The sequence below is a fragment of the Schistocerca cancellata genome, chromosome 7 (assembly GCF_023864275.1).
Source record: "Schistocerca cancellata isolate TAMUIC-IGC-003103 chromosome 7, iqSchCanc2.1, whole genome shotgun sequence".
Classification (NCBI taxonomy): Eukaryota; Metazoa; Arthropoda; class Insecta; order Orthoptera; family Acrididae; genus Schistocerca; species Schistocerca cancellata.
The window spans coordinates 278263328-278289566 of record NC_064632.1 but is presented as its reverse complement, the minus strand read 5'-3'; the positions used below and the strand labels follow the sequence as shown (position 1 = coordinate 278289566).

The window sequence follows — 26239 nt, the reverse complement described above, 5'->3', positions numbered from 1 at the left end:
CAGGGTGTGGGAAGGATGGGGGATACTGCTTTGATTCCTTGAGGGGTTGCATTTCAAAAATCCTTTCTTAGCAAGTGTATAAAGAATGCTTAGCGAATTGAACCAGATTTGAACATACAAACTTTAAATAATCCAAAGAGAACTATCGAGGCTTAGTGATTTAAGCTACATAAAACCCACATAAGCAAGCAGACCATTTGGATTCCGTGCATAGCATTGACTATTTGGTGTGAATTGAATGTCATTATTTCCTGCTTAGTGCACAGAAGAGCTAAGAGCTTCAGAAATGTGCCCTGCAATTTTTGTGGCAGCATACTCGAATGAAAGCTGGGGGACAGCCTTGGCTCCTCTCTGGGTTTACCTAATATTGATTGCCGTCATCATGTGAAGATTATTTCAAGGTAGTGACTTCTTGTTTCGGGTCTATGTTTTGGTTTTGTTGTTCAGGTGTATGCTTCCCAATTGTTGGAATAAGATTATAGTATTTGAAAATTTACATTGTGATGAAAATCACATTTGCAGCATGCTGATGCAGTGGAACTCCTGGCGGACCAGCGATCTACATTCCACCAGCTGCATGGCACCCATCTGCACACGACTACTCCATCTCCACCACCGATTTTTGTAACAGAGGTACTCTCTCTTTCCTATTAATAGAATTAATAATTACTGCTAAATTGTCTGTTACATTACTGAACAGCTGAAATAGCCACCCAGTACTAGTTGCCGATTACGTTATCTAATGGCTTCCAAGGGCAACAAAAGGTTTTAGTTTCTCATATTACTATTCACCAAATTTAAAATACTGCTGTAATCCACTTATTAAGAAGTGTAATCTTAGGTTAAAGATTTAACACAATAAGTCAAGTATTAGTATATATCTCTCTCTCTCTCTCTCTCTCTCTCTCTCTCTCTCTCTCTCTCTCTCTCTCTCAAGGCAGCATAACTTGTGGTGCGTAAACTACCCACTTAGGGTAGTCGCACTTAACGACTTCCAGTAAACTTTCCACATAATTCCAGACCTCTATGAAACTCTCACTGACATCCTCCCTCCTTCCCTTCCCCCTACCTCCCCCCCTCCCCCCCCCCAGAAAAGGAAAAAAGTTTTATCGTTCACCACATTGTCGCTGTTCATGCAGTAAAACTTGAGCACTGCGTACGAGGTTTTAGTTTTTTCCTACCAACAATATTTACAACACAGTCCACATACAGTACCTGGGGTGGCTTTTCTTCTGGAAATTCAATTACATGGAAAAATCGGGGAATTTCAGGAATTTTGTAAAATCTCAGAATTCTGAATTTTTAACCAAGTATTGAAATTGAATTTATTGAGTTTTTTGTGTGTTCTTTTCATGAATATTGTTTCACATAAATTATTGCCAGGTAAAAACTGCTTTCTCTGGCACTAATCTTAAGAAATATGGAGCTAGTTCGGCTTTACAGACTTTTGAATAGCTTAAACCAAATTTTCAGTTTTTTCCTCCTAAGTTGTGTGCTTGACACACAAATTTGGTTTGTGCATAACTGGTATATATTCTAGGTCTTAAATTGGTGTTGTGTTACTGTAGTATATACAGGTTAGTGTTGAGTTAGTATACACAGATTAGTGTGAATATGATTGTATTTATAATAATCAGAAGATTCAAGGCTGCTGTTTGTATAACTGTAATGATATTAATTCACTTCAGGAGTCATTACAGAGAAAAAGAAAGGGAAATATAAAAGTGGAGCAGTTAGTTCCCAAAGCATTGTTCCATTTTTCTGTGATAGATGACAGTAGTGGCAATTTTGGAGATGCTTTCGTGGCTGAAAACTATCTGGACATAGGTAATCACTGTACTCATTGCAATAAATATAAAATAATAAATGATTGGTGTAAATTGATGCCAGCACAGAAGAAATGCCCTTCTGTAAAGCCCTGAAATTGGCAAAAAAGCCTTGAGTTGGCCCATTTGGCGAATAAACATCAGTATTGACTCCTCAGCAGCATATTGTGTATGTCAGCGTGAGCTTTTGTTTCCATCTTCATCTTCATATTCAACTTTAAAAACTAAGAAATCTTTGCGTATCTCTTGTTATGGTGGCAGTCTAAAAAAGATTGACCCTATCATAAAGTGGATATCGAGATAAATTAGGTGGGAATGTAGGAAAAACTCTTAAAGTAGGACAGCTGCAAGGATAGGAATTGAGAGAATGAAGTTTTATAGGTGAGGTGTAGGGTATGGCTATGATGATGATGCAAGGGGAGTGTGGTTGTTGAACAGTAAACAGCTTTGGGTGGGGGGGGGGGGGGGAGGAAGTAGAATAATTGAGCTTGTAAAGCACTATTGTGAAAAGCTAAGGTCATAATGAGACAGTTTAGTTTTGCAGAAATCAGTCCAAATATAAATTTGCAGTACAGAGGAGGGAGCATTTCACATCAGAATGAGGTGGCTGACACTGTACAATTACTTTTTATTGAGACCCTTTACAAGTTATGAAGTAAGGAAAAACAGCTGAAACAAGAGAACAAAACATGGCAAGTGGTAATGCAGAGGAAGAGGGTGTAAAAGCAGGTTGCAGTTTTGGAACTGCTGAAGAATTACTATTTAAATTAAATCTTTGGCCTCTGGGTTACAAGCTGTGTTCAGTGAAGATAGACGTATTGCTTTTTTATGTTAAATCTGTTTTGTGTATTTATGCTATGCTATGGTATGTTGTCATCAACACATGTTCCTTCATTTGTTGTGTTACAGCAAAGAACAGCTCAAGTAGATCACCTATCAACACGAAGTCGTAGACCTAGCACACCCAGCAGACGTGTTGGACCACGCCGGTGGAGACCTACTCCTACTCTTCCTGCTTCCACATCATATCCAGGGCTTCTGTTACACTTCCTGTAAGTTTTACTTACTATATTGATTAAAAATAAGGGTCAGCCGTAAGTTACACAACCTGAAATTTTTTAAAAAATCATGACTTTCTTACTATCAGGAATGTCTGTGTTAGCAAGAGATAGCATTTAAGAGAGAGACACACACACACACACACACACACACACACACACACACACACACACACACACACACACACACACACACTTCCCCCCCCCCCCCCCCCCCCCCCCCCCCAGACTGAATGTGCGTTTGTTTTGAAAGTTACTTCAAATTGTAATCTTTGTTAAATTGTCAGGAAGAGTTTAGGGTAGCTTTTCCTGAAATAAAAGCACCTAACAACTGAGAAGATTTCACGCATAGTCCCTCGTTTCGGAAAAACTGATAGCTTATGAAGGAATCCGAACATTCCGGCTGATGTTCGGTCTGAAGTGAAGTGATGCCTGAGTGGCGAATATCCATGCATCCTTGATACGTTTTCTGAGAAAGTCAATCTAAAAACTGTCAGAAAACTGGAATGTCATACAGGAGCGGTTGCAGACCCACAAAAAAATCTGTAACTCTGTCTAATATCACATTTGAAAAAGACTACATTACTGTCAATGTTTTTTGTGTTTTATTTGCAATGGTGATTATGTTTGCAATAGTGGTTATGTTTTATGCTCTGATGAACAATAGTTCCAGCTATGTAGCTATGTAAACAGCCAGAATTACAAAGATTGGAGTTTAGTAAACCCTCATGTTTTTCCCAAGTCGCCATTAAATCCGCAGAAAGATGGAGTTGTGCGCAAAAGAACTGTATGCCTGTTGGTGGCTCTTCCTCCCCTGAGTGTGACCAGGATATCGTTGTTCAATTCGTAGTGTTAAAGGTTTGTAAACGACACTGCTAGTTGCAGCAAGATGGTGTAACAGTGCACACATCAAGTAACCCAATGATAATATAGTTCCTTGATGGAAGTACCATCTTACGTGACGTGCGGGCCACATTACCAGATTTATCTCCCCAAACTTTTTGTTTGAGACGTCTGAGGGATAATTTCCAACAAAGTTTGTACGTCATTCTTAACTTCTACTTTCCTCCATCATACGAGAGCTTCTAATTTTTTTTCTGCCGTTCCAGGAAACACTACTTCCTCTTATATGCCTGAAGAATCTACAACAACTCAAGCAGACGATTTGGAAGGAAAACTTGTAGAAAAAAAAGTTTGGCATTAAAAAAGCTGAACTTTGTCTGAGTTTCAAGTGATTGAACAGTGTAAAAATCTTCAATAATTTGATATACCATATATTAGAATTATCTTTTCTACTTCATACTCCAAGTCATTAGCTTATTTAGTGTTACTCATTTTAAATTACACACATTTTATAAGAGTGTTAAATTACTTATAAAATACCAAGTATTGCAGTGTGCTAAAATCAATAAATCGTCAAAATCCTGAACTGGTTAAAGGGCCCCGCCCATAATGAATGCTCCAAGGTTCTTAACTGCAGTGAGATCATGCGACCTTTCTGGCCAGAGTAAGATTAGGCAAACCCGAAGACAAGCAGTAGAAACTGATGCTGTGTGTGGATGGGCATTCTCTTGCTGAAATGTAAGTCCAGGATGGATTGCCATGAAGGCCAACAAAATATGGCGTAGAATATCAACAACATACTACCGTGCTGTAAGGGTGCCATGGATGACAACCAGAGGGGTCCTACTATGAAATGAAATGGCAGCCCAGACCATTACTCCTGGTTTGCAGGCCATTTGGCACATGACAATCAGATTGGTATCCCATTGCTATGCGTGGCATCTCCAGACATGTCTTCACTTGTCATCAGGGCTCAGTTCGAAGTGGGGCTCATCATTGAAGACAACTATACTCCGGTCAATGAGATTCCAGGTCGAACATGATGTAAATCACATTTACCTATTCAGGCAGTACCTTTGTGGTACGTCATGCTCTATGAAATGTCATTTTATGGAGGAGGGGAATTCTGTTGTATTCATGAAGCTTAGAAGTTAGAGCTAGTTCGTCAAGTTGAATAAGTTTTAGATTGAATTGTTGAATCCATTGTAGCTTGAATTTTGTAATTATACAGTTTTATGGTGAAACTACATATTTTTTTTTTTTTTTTTCACTTCTGTCTACAGTGCTATGTTCTCAAATGCTCCATTGTCACCATACAGTCAAGCTGATTTGGGTAGCCCTGATTCAACAGAGACTGAAAACTATGAAGCTCTGCTCCATTTGGCAGAGAGATTGGGTGAAGCCAAGCCTCGTGGACTGGCAAAAATTGAGATAGAGCAGCTACCCTCGTATAAGTAAGTAAATTGAATTTCAGATAATTGTAGTTTCACTATTGTAATAATGTAAGGAATGTGTGTAATTATTACCTTCATGTAACTGATTTTTGTTCAGTTGGTAAACTTATGAAATCCCCCCCCCCCCCCCCCCCCCCCCATGCAGATGCCAAGAATAGCAACATCTTGTCGCCAGTAGGACTGAAACATTCCTCAATTATGAGCATTCCATTGTTTCTAAGAGAGTATAATGCTGTCCATTATGGTTTTAGTTGCAGAATTGAAAGACCCTACTTAAGCATTTTATATTATTTCTAGGTTACTAAAATGCTTTATTAATATTTCATTATAACAAATCGCTGTCATCTCTGTGTTATGTGGTATTGGAAGTAGCCAAGTGGCTTAATGGCGGACACCATACAACATACATATTTACTAGCACGTAACCACACGCAAGTCTACATGGAGTATGGGTAAATGTACAAAGGAAAGGAATAACTCACAGACACTGCAAACACACAATTATATGTAATTTAAGATGGAGAGGAGACAAAAATTTAAAAAAATATCATTGCAGATGAATTTATAGCATGTTTAAATGCTGGAAGAGTGGAGAAAATGTTAAGAGAGAGTACATGCAAAAATACAATATTTTGTTATAAAACAGTATTTAAGGAAAGAAATTAAATTGCAGTAATTTACAAGGGGAAAAATGCTGTGCATGCTGCACATTATTTATTTTACTTAAACCCTCGTGTGTGTTGCTTCTTTTAACAAGGCATCTTCAGTAGGTATCCTGGAATATCACGATTATATATATATATATATATATTTTTTTTTTTTTTTTTTTTTTTTTTTTTTTCTGGATATAAGTTACAGTTCAAAACAGTTTATTGTTGATGTTACAATGAAATAGAAAGGTACTTACAGATCAGTGTCTAATTCATTAGATCAGTGTCTAATTCATTATTTGTAATCCAAGCAGCTTTCTCTCACTGGTTGTTTTTCTTGTGGCCACTCTCTTTTTTAAACATAGCACTTTAACTGCCATTTTCTGTGTGTAAAGTTACATTTGTTTTTGTAACTGTTGCTTACATTCCAAGTTTTTGTTTCAGTTGTTTTTATTTGACTGTATGTGTAATATTTGTGTGTATGCATGCATTCCATTCCTTGCCTAAGCATGCATGCATGCTTAGGCAAGGCACTTGAAACAAAAAAAAGACTCTAGGCCCAGAGTGTTGTGTTTCGAAAACATTGACCGTGATAAAAACTGCAAGCATTCAACCAGTTTTCCACATTGGAGATGGCTGCTTTTTATTTGCAAAATAAAGAATTAGAACCTAAACTGTAAGAACTTTTCCATTTGATTATGAAAACTTCCAGGAACTGTATTAAATCTATAACCAGTATGTGACATTCAAGAGGCACAATATGTTCTGAATGCGTAAGTAAAACAAAAAAAAATAATGTGCAGCATAGAAAAGACTTTTTTAATTACTGCAATTAATATGTCTGTTGTGAAAATGGCTACAACAAAAAACTTGAAATAAATTAATTTCTTTTAACCTTTTTATGCTACTGAAAGGCATAATTTAAAAAGCCTGAATTTAAGATAAGTGAGTAGGTAACAATAAGAATTCATAAATGTAGATTCAACAAAAAATATGATTACAAAAGTATTTTTGAAATAGATGTGTGAGAGGAGAACTTATTAATTGTCGTGTTGTCCAATCTGTAGTTGGCTATGTGCTTCTTAAACCTTTTCTCACCACTATCTGAATGTCATCATTTGTGTATTACTTTCTGAGATATTAGTTTTGGCGAGAAGCACTTCAGTACATATACAGGGTGTTACAAAAAGGTACGGCCAAACTTTCAGGAAACATTCCTCACACAAAAATAAAGAAAAGATGTTATGTGGACAAGTGTCCGGAAACACTTAATTTCCATGTTGAGAGCTCATTTTAGTTTCGTCAGTATGTACTGTACTTCCTCGATTCACCGCCAGTTGGCCCAATTGAAGGAAGGTAATGTTGACTTCGGTGGTTGTGTTGACATGCGACTCATTGCTCTACAGTACTAGAATCAAGCACATCAGTACGTAGCATCAACAGGTTAGTGTTCATCACGAACGTGGTTTTGCCGTTAGTGCGATGTTCACAAATGCGGAGTTGGCAGATGCCCATTTGATGTATGGATCAGCACGGGGCAATAGCCTTGGCGCGGTACGTTTGTATCGAGACAGATTTTTCAGAACAAAGGTGTCCCGACAGGAAGATGTTCGAAGCAATTGATCGGCGTCTTAGAGAGCACAGAACATTCCAGGCTATGACTCGCGACTGGGGAAAAACTAGATCGACGAGGACACCTGCAATGGACGAGGCAATTCTTCGTGCAGTTGACGATAACCCTAATGTCACCATCAGAGAAGTTGCTACTGTACAAGGTAACGTTGACCACGTCACTGTATGGAGAGTGCTACGGGAGAACCAGTTGTTTCCGTACCATGTACAGCGTGTGCAGGCACTATCAGCAGCTGATTGGCCTCCACGGGTATACTTCTGCGAATGGTCCATCCAACAATGTGTCAATCCTCATTTCAGTGCAAATGTTCTCTTTACGGATGAGGCTTCATTCCAAAGTGATCAAATTGTAAATTTTCACAATCAACATGTGTGGGCTGACGAGAATCCGCACGCAATTGTGTAATCACGTCATCTTCACAGATTTTCTGTGAACGTTTGGGCAGGCATTGTTGGTAATGACTTGATTGGGCCCCATGTTCTTCCACCTACGGTCAATGGAGCACGTTGTTATGATTTCATACGGGATACTCTACGTGTGCTGCTAGAACATGTGCCTTTACAAGTACGATACAACATGTGGTTCATGCACAATGGAGCTCCTGCACATTTCAGTCGAAGTGTTCATACGCTTCTCAACAACAGATTCGGTGACCGATGGATTGGTAGGGGCGGACCGATTCCATGGCCTCCATGCTCTCCTGACCTCAACCCTCTTGACTTATTTATGGGGGCATTTGAAAGCTCATGTCTACGCAATCCCGGTACCAAATGTAGAGCCCCCTCGTGCTCGTATTGTGGACAGCTGTGATACAATATGCCATTCTCCAGGGCTGCATCAGGGATTCCATGCAACGGAGGGTGGATGCATGTATCCTCGCTAACGGAGGACATTTTGAACATTACCTGTAACAAAGTGTTTGAAGTCACGCTGGTATGTTCTGTTGCTGTGTTTCCATTCCATGATTAATGTGATTTGAAGAGAAGTAATAAAATGAGCTCTAACTAGAGATGGGCAGAACTGTTCTTTTCAGAGATTGGATCAGAACTGTTCACTCCCTGAAATGAATTAGCTCTTTTTCATGGCTCACCACTCATTTACAATAGAAAATAAATGGAAGGCACATTGCCCTTTAAACTTGGTTTATTCCAGTACTATACCTGTATTTTGATCTTATTTGATCCTATTTTGAAGTAACACAGATAATGAGTAAGAATTTTGTATTGTTTATTGAAATTTCCATGATATGACAAAGTTTTTGATTATTGATTTATTTTGCACTATCATGGTTTTCTGGGTGATCTGAAAATGTTGTAACTTAAGATTTACATTAACAATATATTTGGCTATAATGTATTAAAATTTCATTAACCTCATACAAATACATCGCAAGCCATATATTTTTAAAGTGAACGTTTCCTTCCGAAGACGCCTAAAATCGCAAAATCCGTACCAGAATAAGAAAAAAAAAATATAAATTTGACTGTAAAACGAAAGTGCTGCATATAGCCTTACGCAGAATAAAACAAGGAAAATATCACATTTTGCGATACGTTTATCGGTTCGCTCATAATTAAAGCGTAAATTCGAGTGTCCATAATAAAAATCCTATAGTAAGAGGAGTCATCAGGAACCTAATCTAATCAGTTTAAACAAATAAAAATAAAATAAAAACAATTGATGTATACATAACATAATATTGTAATATACATAGTGGTATTACTACGAAGAACAATATCCAGTAGGGACGAACTCCGATGCAGAGGCGCTGAGTCGAGCAGGTCGAGCCGTGAGCTGTATTACTGCGTGAGCTGAGACCGCAGAGACCAGAGTGACACCTGAGTCGCTTTGCTCAACGCTCTGGCTAGAGTCGAGACGGTGGGGTGAGCGTCGAGCGGGTGAGTTCCGAGGGTGGGGGGAGCGGTGAATTCACCCGCTCCGAGACAAATCGTCCGTTCCCTTGCGAGCAGGTTGTTGCAAGTAGTTCCTATGTTATCCGCTAGGTGGCTCTCTGTCCTGTTGCTCGCATCAACTGCCCAGAGCGCAGGACGTGCGACTGAAACGATCGCCGACAGAGTGTGATGCGAAGTTAAGCTGCGCCAGACACTGCAAGCGGCAGACGACGCACAGAGACGGCACGGCATATGTGAAACACAAAATCCAATGGGGCACTGCACAATGCAGGCAGCCAAGGTAGAAGCAGGGCAGAGGCCGGCGCTGGCTGTGTTGTGTGGCGTGCACTGTGCTCTGACCAGCAGAGGCGCTGCTGATATGCTCCGTCTCTCTCTCTCTCTCTCTCTCTCTCTCTCTCTCTCTCTCTCTGCCGTGGGAAACGTTTGGAGCTACCATTCTTTTTTTTTTTAATCACTGATTGTTCACTCCTTTGAAAGATTCAACTCTATGAATTAGTTCAAAGAGCGGATCCCCCATCTCTAGCTCTAACATGGAAAGTAAGCGTTTCCGGACACATGTCCACATAACATAGTTTCTTTCTTTGTGGGTGAGGAATGTTTCAGGAAAGTTTGGCCGTACCTATTACCACCTAGAATAAGTATGATAGTAGCTGAAAAGTTAGTGGGACAAATATTGCATGGGACACCAGGGGCCATAATATGCTGTTGGTTTTTTTGTTGCTAGGTGGGGTCGCATCAGAGATATAAAGGTCAGCTTTTTTTTTTTTTGGGGGGGGGGGGGGGGTGCTATAGTTTGGTATTTACTTTCTGATAGCAGCTATCGAGATGAATCCCATGATGTGTAACAGTTAGATCACTGAAAGTCAAAAAGGTGGCGTGGACATCCGTTCACAGAAGGTTTTCGAAATGATGACCATTGGTATCACTGCAGTGCTGCAATCTTCTTATCATGGATTGACTGGTATTCCTTATCACTTCGGCACTTATAGAAGCACATGCTCCGACAATTCTCTCTCATATACCATGCAAATAGTAAATATTCGCCAAATACGGCATATCCATCTAACGTGCCATTGACGTGTAAACACCATTCGGCGGTTTCGCAATACAACACTAATAGTAACAGTAAGACTAGTGTCGTCAAATCAAGCGAATGTGAATGATGTATTCCTTTGAAGAATGATTTGATATGCTTCTTAGTTATGGAGAATGCCAATGAAATTCAGTTAGAGCTAGAGACTTATACGCTGAAAGATGTCCTCAACATGTTCCCCCTACACGTCGTACATTTAAATGTGTACAATAAATTAAAAATAACTGGATCTTTAATGCATCGGAAATGTATCTGGCAAAGGAAAGTTACTAATGAGGAAATGGAAATTGGTACTCTTGCCACTGTAGTTAGAGATCCTTGTTAGTTCGCATGAAATCGCAAGGGAATCTGGCATAAGCAAGAGTAGAATTGTTAGTGTTCTGCATCGCCATAAATATCATCCTTACCATATCAGTCTCCACCAAGAATTAACTGGTACAGATTGTATGTGCCGCAATAAATTCTGACAATGGGCTCATCTTCAGATTCAGAGGGATGACACATTTATTAATTTGATTTCATTTACTGACAAGGCTACTTTCACAAACTATGGAAACATTAATTTGCATAACATGCATTATTGGGCAACAGAAAATCCATGTTGGCTGCAACAAGTTTCACTCCAGAAACCATGTCAGTTAATGTATGGTGTGAGATTCTGGAGGACAGAATTATACACCCCAACTTCATCGAAGGAAACCTTAATGGTAGGAAGAACACCACATTCCTGCGAGAAACATTAGGTCTGTTATTGGAAGAAATATCTTTAGGGACAACGAAGAGAATGTGGTACAACACAATGGGTGTCTGGCACATTTTTCACTAATTGCTAGAAATGAGTTGCAGAAACAATCCCCAAATCGTTGAATTGGGCGCGAAGGAGATGTCGTAGCCGGCTCGTTCGCCAGACTTGATGCCTCTTGGATTTTTTATTGTGGGGATTCGTAAAAGACATTGTTTATAAAGATGTCCCAACTGCACCTGAAGATATATGAGAGAGAATTATCAGAGCATTTGCTTCGATAAGTGCCGATGTGATAAGGAATACCACTCAGTCCATGATAAGAAGATTGCAGCACTACATTGATACCAATGGTCATCACTTTGAACACCTTCTGTAAATGGACATTCATGCAACCTTTTTGACCTTCAATGACCTAACTGCTACACATCATGGAATTCGTCTCGATAGCCACTATCAGAAAATAAATATCAAACTATAGCAACAACAAAAAAAGAAGTCATATTTTGTCTCCCCCCCCCCCCCCCCCCCCCCCACTCCCCTCCCCTTGTTGTCCCATGCAACTTTTGTTCCATGTCCCATTCTTGGTGCCAATAGTTAGTGACTCATCCTGTATTTCACAATTTGTGCTACACACAAAGAACGGTCAGTGAAGTCAATATGAAGTGTTCCAAATAAATCAGATATGTGATGAAACTGAATAATGGACCCATTGGTTAGATTAGATTAGATTAGATTAGATTAGATTAGATTAATACTAGTTCCATGGATCATGAATACGATATTTCGTAATGGTGTGGAACAAGTCGAATTTTCCAATACATGACATAATTAGGTTAATTTAACAACATACTTAAGTTAATATAACAACTTTATTTTTTGTGTGTTTTTTATTTTTCTTTATTTTTTTTTTTATTTTTTTATTTTTTAATAATTTTTTTTCTTAATTTATATCTAAAAATTCCTCTATGGAGTAGGAGTTGTCATTCAGAAATTCTTTTAATTTCTTCTTAAATACTTGTTGGTTATCTGTCAGACTTTTGATACTATTTGGTAAGTGACCAAAGACTTTAGTGCCAGTATAATTCACCCCTTTCTGTGCCAAAGTTATATTTAATCTTGAATAGTGAAGATCGTCCTTCCTCCTAGTATTGTAGTTATGCACACTGCTATTACTTTTGAATTGGGTTTGGTTGTTAATAACAAATTTCATAAGAGAGTATATATACTGAGAAGCTACTGTGAATATCCCTAGATCCTTAAATAAATGTCTGCAGGATGATCTTGGGTGGACTCCAGCTATTATTCTGATTACACGCTTTTGTGCAATAAATACTTTATTCCTCAGTGATGAATTGCCCCAAAATATGATGCCATATGAAAGCAATGAGTGAAAATAGGCATAGTAAGCTAATTTACTAAGATGTTTATCACCAAAATTTGCAATGACCCTTATTGCATAAGTAGCTGAACTCAAACGTTTCAGCAGATCATCAATGTGTTTATTCCAATTTAATCTCTCATCAATGGACATACCTAAAAATTTGGAACATTCTACCTTAGCTATATGCTTCTGATTAAGGTCTATATTTATTAATGGCGTCATACCATTCACTGTACGGAACTGTATGTACTGTGTCTTATCAAAATTCAGTTAGAGTCCGTTTACAAGGAACCACTTAGTAATTTTCTGAAAGACAGTATTGACAATTTCATCAGATAATTCTTGTTTCTCAGGTGTGATTACTATACTTGTATCATCAGCAAAGAGAACTAACTTTGCCTCTTCATGAATATAGAATGGCAAGTCATTAATATATAATAAGAACAACAAAGGACCCAAGACTGACCCTTGTGGAACCCCATTCTTGATAGTTCCCCAGTTTGAGGAATGTGCTGATCTTTGCATGTTACGAGAACTACTTATTTCAACTTTCTGCACTCTTCCAGTTAGGTACGAATTAAACCATTTGTGCACTGTCCCACTCATGCCACAATACTTGAGCTTGTCTAGCAGAATTTCATGATTTACACAATCAAAAGCCTTTGAGAGATCACAAAAAATCCCAATGGGTGGTTTTCGGTTATTCAGATCATTCAAAATTTGACTGGTGAAAGCATATATGGCATTTTCTGTTGAAAAACCTTTCTGGAAACCAAACTGACATTTTGTTAGTACTTCATTTTTACAGATATGTGAAGCTACTCTTGAATACATTACTTCCTCAAAAATTTTGGATAAAGCTGTTAGAAGGGAGATTGGACGGTAATTGTTGACATCAGATCTATCCCCCTTTTTATGCAAAGGTATAACAATAGCATATTTCAGTCTATCAGGGAAAATGCCCTGTTCCAGAGAGCTATTACACAGGTGGCTGAGAATCTTACTTATCTGTTGAGAACAAGCTTTTAGTATTTTGCTGGAAATGCCATCAATTCCATGTGAGTTTTTGCTTTTAAGCAAGTTTATTATTTTCTTAATTTCAGAGGGAGAAGTGGGTGAGATTTCAATTGTATCAAATTGCATAGGTATGGCCTCTTCCATTAACAGCCTAGCATCTTCTAATGAACACCTGGATCCTACTATATCCACAACATTTAGAAAATGATTATTAAAAATATTTTCAACTTCTGACTTTTTGTTCATAAAGCTTTCATTCAATTTGATGGTAATACTGTCTTCCTCTGCTCTTGGTTGACCTGTTTCTCTTTTAATAATATTCCAAATTGTTTTAATTTTATTATCAGAGTTGCTGATTTCAGACATGATACACATACTCCTGGATTTTTTAATAACTTTTCTTAATATAACACAGTAGTTTTTATAATTTTTGATAGTTTCTGGGTCACTACTCTTTCTTGCTGTCAAATACATTTCCCTTTTCCGGTTACAAGATATTTTTATACCCTTAGTAAGCCATGGTTTGTTACAAGGTTTCTTACGAGTATATTTAACTATTTTCTTGGGGAAGCAGTTTTCAAATGCATTTACAAAAATGTCATGAAATAAATTACATTTTAAATTGGCATCAGGTTCACGGGACACCTCATCCCAGTCTAACTGCTATAGGCTTTCCCTGAAATTTGCAATTGTTAAATCGTTGACTGACTGAACGTACTACTTTGGAGGACTGTTTAGTATTGCTGAATGGAGCTATGTCATATATTGTAACTAGCTGTGCACCATGATCAGAAAGACCATTCTCAACAGGCTGAGCATTTATCTGGTTAAACTTATCTTGGTCTACAAAGAAGTTATCTATCAGTGAGCTGCTATCCTTTACCACCCGAGTAGGAAAATCAATAACGGGTGTCAAATTGAAAGAACCGAGTAATACTTCAAGGTCATTTTTCCTATTACCCTCTTTCAGAGAATCTACATTGAAGTCCCCACAAATAATAATTTGCTTCCCCCTGTCTGACAGATAGCACAACAAGGAGTCCAAATTTTTCAGAAATAGATGAAAATTTCCTGATGGGGACCTATATACAGTTACAATTATAAATGTGCCTTTATTTAATTTAAGCTCACAGGCACATGCTTCTATATGTTTCTCTACACAAAACTTTTTTGTTTCTATACTTTTTGCACAATGATAACTTTTGACATATATGGCAACTCCTTCTTTCTCCATATTTTCTCTCATTACATGTGCAGAGAGCTTATAACCACTTACATTTACCTTATTCATATCAGTAACAATGTGATGCTCAGACAGGCATAGTATATCTATTTCATTCTCAGCTTCTAAATCTTCTAAACAAACCAGGAGCTCATCTACTTTATTCTTTAAACTCCCAATATTTTGATGAAATATACTTACATTATTTTTAATTATACTTTTATGAGAACCTTTCCTTATTCTAACATTTGCAGTACTCTCCTGTCTGAGTTTCTCATTGTGCTTAGGCCTAGTTCCTATACCAGTGGTCACATGTTCAGAGAGGCAGATTATGTCAACTGGGTTGGGTGACTTTAATTCATCAATGCAATTACCTAGGACTGAGATACAACTTGGTGGAGATAAAATTTCTGGTGATTGGTGAAAATTTATAATTGGTAGCTGTGATTGGTGATCTAATGTGCTAGAATTGTGCTGTTTAATTTATTTCCTAAACTGAAGATTTGTTTCAATCCTGACCTCTCGTAGAACTTGACATCTTTCTGTCTTAACTATCCTAAAAAAGGTGCTGCTCCAACACCTGTAACCACTGGTATTTTACCATTCATGGCAGTGCCTCCCCCCCTTAAATTTCCTGCTATTACACCAACCAGTTTCCCCTCCCCTTTCCTGTTGAGATGTAGGCCGTGCCTGGTGTAGCCCCACCTACTGAGATAATCAACAGGAACCACACCAATATGAGCCCCCGCACCTGACCCAAGCAGCCGTTCCAACTCCAAATTAACTCTCCCAACAGAAGAGTCCAAATGAGGCCGGTCATGGCGTCTCAGGACAGATACAAATTCAACATTGGTGTGTCTCGATGCCGACGCAATCTTTACCAGGTCACACTCTATACTGTACCCAGGATCTCTGTCGATGCTGTTCCCTGGCCCTCCCACAATAACCACGGTGTCTTCCCTGGTAAATCCTTTACAGAGTGAACCTAAATCCTCTGTCACCTGATCCAGACTAGCACTTGGTTTGAAAAAATTTGTGACCTGGTATTCTGGTCCTAATTCCTCCTGCAGAAGTTGGCCTACACCTCTGGCATGAGAACTGCCTAACAACAAAACTTTCTTCCTTTTCGATGACTTTCCTACATTCTTTTTCAATTTCCTATTGAAAGTTTGTTGTGTCCTGTCTACACCTACCTCTGCTTGAGGCTCATCAGTTTCTAACTGAAGCAACAGGTCAAACTTATTTTTGACATTCACCACAAAACTGTCAGACTTAGTTCTAGGCCTGTTCCTTCTGCTACCTGTTGCCACTTCCCACCTCTCTTTGCCCTTCTCCCTCCTTAACCTGTCCAGATCTTCCCTAGCCTGATCTAGCTCAGCCTGAAGGGCAGCAATTTTCCCCTCCTGTTCCACTATCTTCCTATCTCTGCTGCAAATCCTACATAACCACTGATGAGCCTGATCCACTTTCCCAACACCCACGCCACTGCAGTCCCCCCAGTGAAAAAAACTACTGCATCCATCACACCAAACCCCGGAACTAACAATTCTACGGCAAGTCAGGCACTTCTCACTCATGGCAAAAATAATACTTTAGCTAGAATAAATCAATTAAATTACCGAAAATCAAAAAAGACGTTACAAGAATTAAGCCTATTCACAAATGTATATAAGCAAGTTTCTGATTTAAAATTCCGCTGTTTTTCTGAGATCTGTATTAAAACAACGAAGGTATACGCTATTTATTATATATTTCACTCGATGGAATGAAAAAAAGGACAATTAAACGAGATACTTTAACTTTGATTCTCGAAAAACGTTACGAGAATTAGGCCTATAAACAAATGTATATAGGCAAGTTTCTGATCTTTTATTGTGCCACTAACATGCAGTCCCCATCGTCAGCAAAGTTGTCGCCAAGCATGAACATGCATCATTTTCCTTTCAGTTCTTGCTCAAAGGGGGTTAAGGCTACTAGCTTGTTGATGTACAGAATATTTAATAATAAATCAGTACTTGAATACACATCTCTGAAATTGGCCGTGTATTTACAATGTGCAGCTGATATTTTTATAGGCAGGTACATTGATACTTTTTCCATTGATGTATCAATACTTTTTTGATATACCGAGAGCCGATAACAATATGTTTTAAAATTCGACATATCAGATACCCGTTGATCTTAAGAACGTTGTCGTACATGAAGCTGACTAACACCGTGGTGTAGTGGTGATGATACTAAACGGTTGCATGGAGGGTCGTGAGTTCAAAACTCGTCAACTGAACTGCACAATTTTAATTTCTATATTTGGTTCGAGTACATTTTAGAAGTATCCACAAATGTCAAGAATCATTGTACAGGCAGTTCTCTCTGCTCTATTGTATGTGCAAGTGCTGAATAAACCTTCGTTAAGTGAAGTTTGTGTTCGTCATTCATCTAGTTACAGCACATCTATGTGATATTCTGGTGGAGGTGCTGGGTATTGTAGCCTGTGATACCGCACATTGTCGACACAGTGGCTCTCATTAGGCCATGACAGAGCCACCATTTACGTGGTGAGAAACCAGAGTTAGAGCCATGTTCAACAGATCACAATCTACCGGGGACAGAAGAAGACGAGGACATTACGATGACAGCAACTGTGTGCCACCACATGAGACATCCTTTCGGGTTCTCTGGTGACGATGGCCAAGATCCAAACAAGTGGCTGAAGGTATATGAAAGTATAGCCAAATTCATCAAGTGGGATGATGCCATGTGCTTGGCTAACGTATTTTTCTACTTAGAGCGTACAGCCAAGCAATGGTATGAAACTACCAGGAGAAGTTCACAAGCTGGGAAGTATTCCAGGTGGAACTGCGGAAGTATTTCAGCGACACACTACGACAGAAGTGCAAGGCTGAAGATAAATTAAAGTGCAGGGCACAGCATCCAGGAGAAACTACAGCGGCCTACATTCAAGACGTCTTGGAGCTGTGTAAAATAGTGGCTCCTAGAATGGAGGAGGAAGATGAGGTTGCACATCTCAAGAAGGGTGTTGCTGAGGACATGTATCAAGCCCTATTTCATAAAACGATGCCAGTCTGTAGAGACGATACATCAAAATAGAATTACATGCAAGAAGAAACGTCGTATCGATGTCTGTGATGGAGGAAGTGTTCTTCGTCAGATAGTGAAAGAGGAAGTTCATAAGGCACTTGGATTGCACGCTTCAAGAGGTCATAAGGGAGGAAGTGGAACAGACATTGAACCCAATCTCTTGTCCTTCATTTACCTTTAAACGGTGAAAAAGTCGAGACGCAGGCGGAGGTACATTTCCACAATGCCGCCTGAGGAACCTGTTTAGGTACCAAGGAGGCAGATGTGTGGAGGACCCAGGATAGCCAACCAGTATGTTTCCACTGTGGGCGGCCAGGACATGTGGTGCGCTATTGTCGAGAAATGTGGTGGATATTTGATGACGCCAGAAGACAGCAGACTGATCTTAGCCGACGCCAACTCCGTGATGACGAAGACGAACAAGATGATGTGGGTGAAGGACGACGTAGGTCGCCATCTCCGCAAGCTAGCCACTGGAGAGGATGCTCCCCAACACGCTGATCAAGGTCTCTGTCCCCGTTTAGAAGCTCCAGCCGATCACCTAGCCATCGCAATCTGTAAAACTAAATGCTGTGACCTTCCTTGGAGGTGAGGCCGCTGAAGAAAAATACCCTCTGCCGTCGATCACTACAAAAATGATAAGAAACTATGTCGATATCCTCATGGGTGGCTGACCAGCCCAACTCTTGTGGACTCTGGAGCGTCATATTCAGTCATTTTGAAGAAGTACCGTCGCCATTTGCAGAAAATCGTGTTCGTCGACAGAAAAAAAAAATCTCTACTGAAGGTGGCTAATGGGAAATATGTAAAACGCACAGGAAGATGTTCTATTTGTGTTGGTATAAGTGGCCATACACAGACCTTAGAATTCATCATCTTACAAGAGTGTAATCATGACGTCATTCTCGGATGGGACTTCTTGAAAGTTTCTCAGGCAGTTGTAGATTGTGGTCGCTCAAAGATTATGCTAGACGAGATGAGATACTGTGGACAGGAAGATGCGCATCAGAGTGTGTGGAGGCTGTATGCTGGATGAAGTGATCATTCCTGCAGTCAGCGCTAGAAAGCTAACTGTCACGTGTTGTGCGATGCAGCAATCCATGGATCTTCTAGTGGAATGTAAAAGCAGCACACCACAAAAGAATAACTTGGTCATTCCAGCCTCTGTCGTCTTTAGGAACGGATTTGGCGAATTGTGGATAGTTAACTGTTAACGAGAACTGCTGACCGTTAATTGCAGAACAGCTGAGCGTCGTAGAAACCTCCGATGCCAAGTCTGTAGGCAAAATTGGCACTACCACTACAAGACAAGATCTAGCTAAACTATCACCAGATCTCACTAAGGAACAACAGGAGAATCTACTTGCCATTCTTCAAAGAGTTCTCCGAATGCTGCAATACATAGGTGAGGAGTTAATTATACAGAAAGCACCAGATTAGCACTGGAGACTATCAACCAATAAACCAGAGAGCATACCGTGTGTCGGCAATCGAACATCAAATAATTCGCGACAACGTAGAGGAAATGATGATGAATGACATCATTCAGGGCGCTTTTGTGTTGATTACAGGAAGCTTAATAAGATAACTAAAAAAGACATTTACCCTCTTCCACGTATTGACGATACAGTAGATTGTCTAAAGGGGGCTAACTTTTTCTCAACCATGGACATGTACTCGGGCTATTGGCAGATCGAAGTAGATGAGGCTGATAGTGAGAAAACTGCATTCATCACCCCTGAGGGCCTGTATGAGTTTAAGGTAATGCTGTTTGATTTGTGTAATGCACCAGCAACTTTTGAACGGATGATGGGTAATCTTCTAAGGCATCTGAAGTGGACGATGTGTCTTTGTTCTTTAGATGACATTATAGTGTTCTCAGAGACATTTGATGGAAATATTGAGAGACTGAGGGCCGTTCTTAAGTGTCTCCAACAAGGCAGACTGAAGCTTAACCCAAGATAGTGTCTCTTTGGAGCAAAAGAAATCAAAATACTTGGACACCTTGTCAAATGAAGGTGCATGGCCAGACCCAGAAAAGGTGAGATCTATAACGGAATTTCCTATTCTTAAAAGTATTAGAGATTTGAGAAGCTTCCTCAGATTATGTTCTTATTACCGTCATTTTATCAAAGACTTTTGTATCAAAGCCAGGCCACTCCAAGAGTTGTTAAAAGCTGATGCTAAATTTATCTGGGGTGGTGCTCAACAAGATTCTTTCGATGTGCTGCAAAAAGCTATGGCGACTGATCTTGTACTTGGTCTGTATGATGAGAGAGAGCACATACAGAACTACACATTGATGCCAGCGGGTATGGGATCAGTGCTGTTCTGGTACAAATTCCGGATGGAAAAGAGAAGGTTATAGCCTATGCTTCTAGGACACTTACAAAAGCCGAGAGAAACTACTCAACTACAGAAAGAGAATGTCTGGCTGTGATCTGGGCCATGTGCAAATTTCAACAGTATCTCTATGGAAGGCCATTCACAGTTGTTACAAACCATCATTCACTTTGTTGGTTGACGGGTCTTAAGTATCCAACGGGACAACTCGCCAGGTGGGTACTACGTCTTCAAGAGTATGACATTACCATAGTGTAAAAAAGTGGAAGAAGACACCAAGGTGCCTACTGTCTCTCAAGAAACCCTGTGCAAGACCATCAAGACTTTGATGAAGATAGTGAATGTCTCGCTGCACTCCAGGATCTCTCTGCTGAGCAGGAGGAGGACGCCAAGATATCTCAAATTATGCTTGCCTTAAACTGGTCAGAGGATGTGAAAGGACAGTTTAAGGTAGTTGGATTACTTTGCAAGAAAAACTTTGATCCGTTTGGAAAGAGGTGGCTACCAGTGATTCCTAAACACATGCGCTTAGATGTTCTACAGAAATTCCATGACACACCTGAGGCCGGATATTTAGGATTTATTAAGACATACGATAGAATTCACAAGAGATTTTTCTGGCCAGGTTTATTTAGGAGTGTCAGTCACTATGTGCCGCACTGTCGAGAGTGCCAGAGGAGAAAGGCAGTTCCTCAGAAACTATGTGGCCGACTTGTGCCAATTCCACCAGCCGAAACGTCTTTCGAGCGTGTTGGATTGACCTTCTCGGATGATTTCCAACGTCTGCTAGTGGCGATAGGTAGGTTATTGTTGGCACTGATTATCTGGCACGCTATGCCATTACAAAAGCCGTGAAAACAGCCGAAGCATCCGAGGTAGCCAAATTCATTGTGGAAGACATTGTATTAAAACACGGTGCCGCAAGGTCGTTAATTACGGATTGAGGGAAAGTGTTTCAGTCGAATCTTGGACAGAGAGAAACTGTTGGTGCAACATTACTCATCACATGATGACTGCCTACCATCCGCAAACTAACTGTCTTACTGAATGCCTTAAGACCTTGGCCGACATGCTATGAATGTTCATCAATGTTGAGCAGAGCAACTGGGATGAGGTGTTACCTTTCGCCGGCAGAAGTGGCTGAGCGGTTCTAGGCGCTACAGTCTGGAACCGCGCGACCGCTACGGTCGCAGGTTCGAATCCTGCCTCGGGCATGGATGTGTGTGATGTCCTTAGGTTAGTTAGGTTTAAATAGTTCTAAGTTCTAGGGGACTGATGACCTGAGAAGTTAAGTCCCATAGTGCTCAGAGTCATTTTTTTGTTACCTTTCGTGACATTTGCCTACAACACTGCCAAACAAGAAACCACAGGATTTACACCATTTTTCCTGGTGCATGGGCATGTGATGATGATGACGACGACGATGATGACGATGGACACTGTGTTTCCGTTACACCCTGATGTTGTGGACGACGACTACGTCAGCCAGGTGTTAACCAGAGCTGAGGAAGCTCAGCAGTTAGCTCAACTCCGCATGCTGCAGGCTCAAGAAAATGATCGCCGAAGGTATGACACAAGCCACCGCCCTGTTGTCTACCAGCCTGGTGACGTCGTCTGGATCTTCACTCTTGTTCAGAAGGTTGGTGTCTCTGAGAATCTCCTCGGGCACTACTTTGAGGTTGTAAGACAGTTGTCTGATGTTACTTGTGAAGTTGAAGGTTTCGACCCTGATACAAGACTACGAATGATGAGAGATATGGTCCACGTCCTTCGAATGAAGCCCTGTAAGGATACTACAACCCAGGGTAAATTCGAAGCTCCAGCGACAGGCAGCAAGCGGAAAGGTGATGGAAGAGCGTAGCAGCAAACGAAGTTCTCAGAAGATCACTGCCAGGGTGAGAATCAGTCATCAGGAGTCGGAGTATGCAGGACCGATGACTCGTTCACAGGCAAGGAGGGCGTAACATCGAGACGCTGTTCTGTTACGGAGGGAGCAATGTCTCACAAGAAGCTGAGTAGCACTGTGGTGTAGTAGTGATGATTAGAGGCACCTGTTTGTGGTGAAAATTTTTGCTCGATTTCGTCATTTTTAAAAAGTTATTTCGGTATATTTTTCGCTAGTTTTTTTTCCATTTCCTCAATAATTTCACAAATTTTATTTCCACTTTTCAGCAGTAAAAGGTACAGGAAATACATTTTTGGCACATTTGCAGTGGAAAAATCTTTTATTTTGCATAAATTGAAAAAGCATAAAAATTATAGATCTTATTAAAACACAAATACCAAATCATGAAAGTTTGGAAAACATTTATCCTGTCCTAGTCTATGTACACAACACACAAGTCAGTCTGAGAAAGAGAAGGATACCATGACTTCAATATTACTGGGAGTCAGAGCTGTTCTCCTGTCAGACATTATATTGCAATATCTAGAAAATGATCTCTCACTACCAACATTACTGACTGGGATCCACAAAGCCTTCACTGCAGCTTCCACAAAAAGTCCGTACTCTGCTCTCAGGGAAAGAAGAATACCAATCACGTCAACGTCTTTATCTTCTCTACAAGAAATGGCTACTAAATCCCTAAACAATGTGTATGGTACAAGAAATTCTGTCGTTGGAAGTTCTTGTAGAATGGGAATTTTCTTTATCAGCTGAGAGATTTCACTGTCTAAATTGCCTTTTATTATGTTTCTCGGATCAAACAATTTACCTGAAGAAGAAATGATAATTTTTCCTGTATCGCACTTTATCAAGTGGTTCAGTTTTACAAAACTTGCTCTACCTACAGACTGGAAGAGCGATGTTAACTGTAATTGCATATGCCCTGGCAGTTTAAGAAGTTTTTCTGAGGTTGTCTCGGAAAAAAAAAATGCATCCTCTAGTAACTTAAAGCTCTTTGCAAGGTCATCAAGCTTAGACTGCAGAAGATGAATTAACGACATCTTGGAGCCCTCTAATGTCAGCAGCAAATTGCAACATTTTGAGCAGTGCTCAACAAGAAAAATAGCTAGGCATTGAATTTTTTTTTTATTTTTTTTTTTTTTTATTTTTTTCCCAGCAGAAATCAAAGCTTTAAAATAATTGACAGCTACACTCTCATCTTAAACAGTTTCAACAAATTCTACTACATAACAGATATATTCTCCAAGGTACTCGACACTTTCAAACCACGAGTTCCACCTGGTGATGACAGGAATATGGAAAAGTTTAGCTTTTGTGTGTACACCTACATATTTCTGAGCTAAGAACTGAATGTGTGAATGCTTTCTCTTTCGGGTATTAAAGAAGATGTGTTTTGTCTGCAAAACACAATGGTTCAAATCACAAAGTTCCACAGCCCACCCATTGCCAACCAAATTTAATTTATGAGCCCAGCATTGTGTGTGTACTAACCCTTCCGAAACTAAAACCCTAACTGCTTTTATACACTTACCCATATAACGGGCTGAATCAGAAGTTATAGAAACTACATTTCTGTACTGAATTTAAAGTTTCTGTATTACACTCATAATTGCTTGTGCACATTCTGTAGCATTTGGATTTTCAATAACTTTCACTCCCCAACAAATAATTTCTGAACTACACCATCGCCACTACTAAGTACTTTTATCAGAACCACGGACACACACTGCCCTTTTCTGTCTGTCGTTTCATCACAAAGAATTGAAACTCTTTCGTCTTTCACGGCTCCTTTTAATCTTTCCTCTTCTTCTTTGATGATTCGAGGTATGTAACCTTCCCGTAGTCTTCCAGCTGAGGGTAATTCTCCAGCACCTTAAAAATGTCAATATAACTGCTATTAGATTACTATGGATCTAATTAAATTACCACATTACCCAATTATATGACTTTTTTAAGGGAGTGCTCAAGGAAAAAGTATTTTTAATATAGGCCTATTCTGACCAACAAAAATTACTGGCTATCGAGATTACCTAATCTTTGCTGCGATTAGCAGATGGTAAATTAATTATTACACAAACCTGGTATGTATTTGTTCATCCATTCTCTCGGCTTCGGATGATCAACTTTTTCAATCGGAATGTTAGCCTCAATGAAAGCTCGAGTAGTCGATAAAATGAATTCTTCTTATCATTTTTCGCTCGTTGTGCCTGTAGTGTTGGCAGAAGAGCCAACACCGTGTTGCTAGAGGAGGCCGAAATGCACGCGTTAAGCTCACGCAGACTGGCGTGAGGTCTGGAACAGTTAAGGGAAATTACAGTAGCAAATAAAGTACGTAGTTGATGTAATACTTAACTTTATTCCATAATTGGAGAACATCGGTCTTGATGATACATAAGTGCAATCTCAATATACTGGTAATGGCGCCTTGCTAGGTCGTAGCAATTGACGTAGCTGAAGGCTATGCTAACTATCATCTTGGCAAATGAGAGCGTATTTGTCAGTGTAGCATCGCTAGCAAAGTCGGCTGTACAACTGGGGCGAGTGCTAGGACGTCTCTCTAGACCTGCCGTGTGGCGGCGCTCGGTCTGCAATCACTTGTCAGTGGCGACACGCGGGTCCGACGTATACTAACGGACTGCGGCCGATTTAAAGCTACCACCTAGCAAGTATGGTGTCTGGCGGTGACACCACAGTGCCGCTGCAGTGACTTCCGTGAGCATAGCTTGTCTTTTTATACCAGTAGTTGTTAGCACCTTCTCCTTGTTCTTCTTATGGGAAGAACTGTTATTAATGTGTTTCAGGCACGTGTCCTTCCTCTGCCACTCAATACGCACATTGCAGTATTTGCACATAAGTATCTTCCTGCTTTTGTCGAAAACATAAAATCCTTCTGACAGAAATTCCTTTTCTCGGTCGAAAACTGTCACTACCATGTTAATTATCTGTAGCACGAAAACAAAACACAAAATACCACACTCAATGCACCGGCTATCCACAACGATTTCCAACACGCAATACTGAGTACACTGCCAGAACATTGCAGAATGTCTTTGGAATACTCGATATATTATATATATATATCGAAATGGTGTACAATCGATATCCAGATTGTATTACCGTAACTCCAATCGAATTTCCGCAGTTAAGTTCAAATGACGAGATTTTGCAAAGTTTCGTCAATTATTTCGTGATTTGGCTTAAAAGTAAATAGTTTCGCGTTTTCAGCAAGATGTGTAAAATTTCGTGAAAATTTCGCGATTTCGCGCTTTGCCAAAAACTGGTGCCTCTAGTGATGATACTAAACTTGCATGGAGTATTGTGAGTTCAAATCTCACCTGGACTGTACAATTTTAATTTCTATATTCGGTTTGAGTACATTCTAGAAGTATCCACAAATATGAAGAATCATTGTACCAGAATGTTCTGTCACTGTATATATACTGTATGTGTTCTGGCCGGAGACAGTTCACTCCGCACTCTTGTATATACAAGTGCTGAATAAACCTTCATTAAGTGAAGTTAGTGTTTGTCATTCATCTACTTACACCTTCTTCTATGTGACAATATCAACAGTCCTACTAGTCACCGCCATTCATTATGCACTGTCGCGAACTATGAATAAGAGCCTCTGTGCCATTCTTATAGAAATGGCTAGCCACTGTCTTACAGCTTTGGTAGCAGCATCTCAGTTGGGAAAACATGTGCTATCTTTCATAGGCCCAAAGAGATGGAAGTCTGATGGTGCTAAATCAAGCTTGTACAGGTGATGTGGTTAAACATTCCATCCAAATTTTGAAATGAGTTCTGAGGTTGCAAAACTGTTGTCGGGCCTAGCCTTATTGTGTTGTGAGTGGAACTTTGTCTTCTTCTCTGGCCTAAGTCTGGAAATTCGTGGTTTTGGCCTAGTCATTGTCGCCATATAGAGTTCTGAATTGACAGTTACCTTAATCACAAAGATATTCAAAAGAACCACACCTCGCCTATCTCAGAAAACTCTGTAAAGACCTGTGTGTTGAATTTTGCCCTTGTTGGAAAACTGGCATGTCTCCACTCTGT

At 39.8% G+C, this 26239-nt stretch overlaps 1 protein-coding gene across 3 annotated transcripts in view; it reads left to right on the top strand.

Annotated features, from left to right (window-relative positions):
• LOC126091849 (RING finger protein 44-like) overlaps positions 1–26239 on the top strand; it is a 143851-nt gene that overhangs the window by 94212 nt on the left and 23400 nt on the right. For all 3 annotated transcript variants that reach the window (XM_049907111.1, XM_049907109.1, XM_049907110.1), the window contains exons 10-12: positions 523–633; positions 2736–2878; positions 5011–5181. In XM_049907111.1, the coding sequence (XP_049763068.1) occupies positions 523–633; positions 2736–2878; positions 5011–5181 (425 nt within the window). The remainder of the gene's footprint in view (positions 1–522; positions 634–2735; positions 2879–5010; positions 5182–26239) is intronic.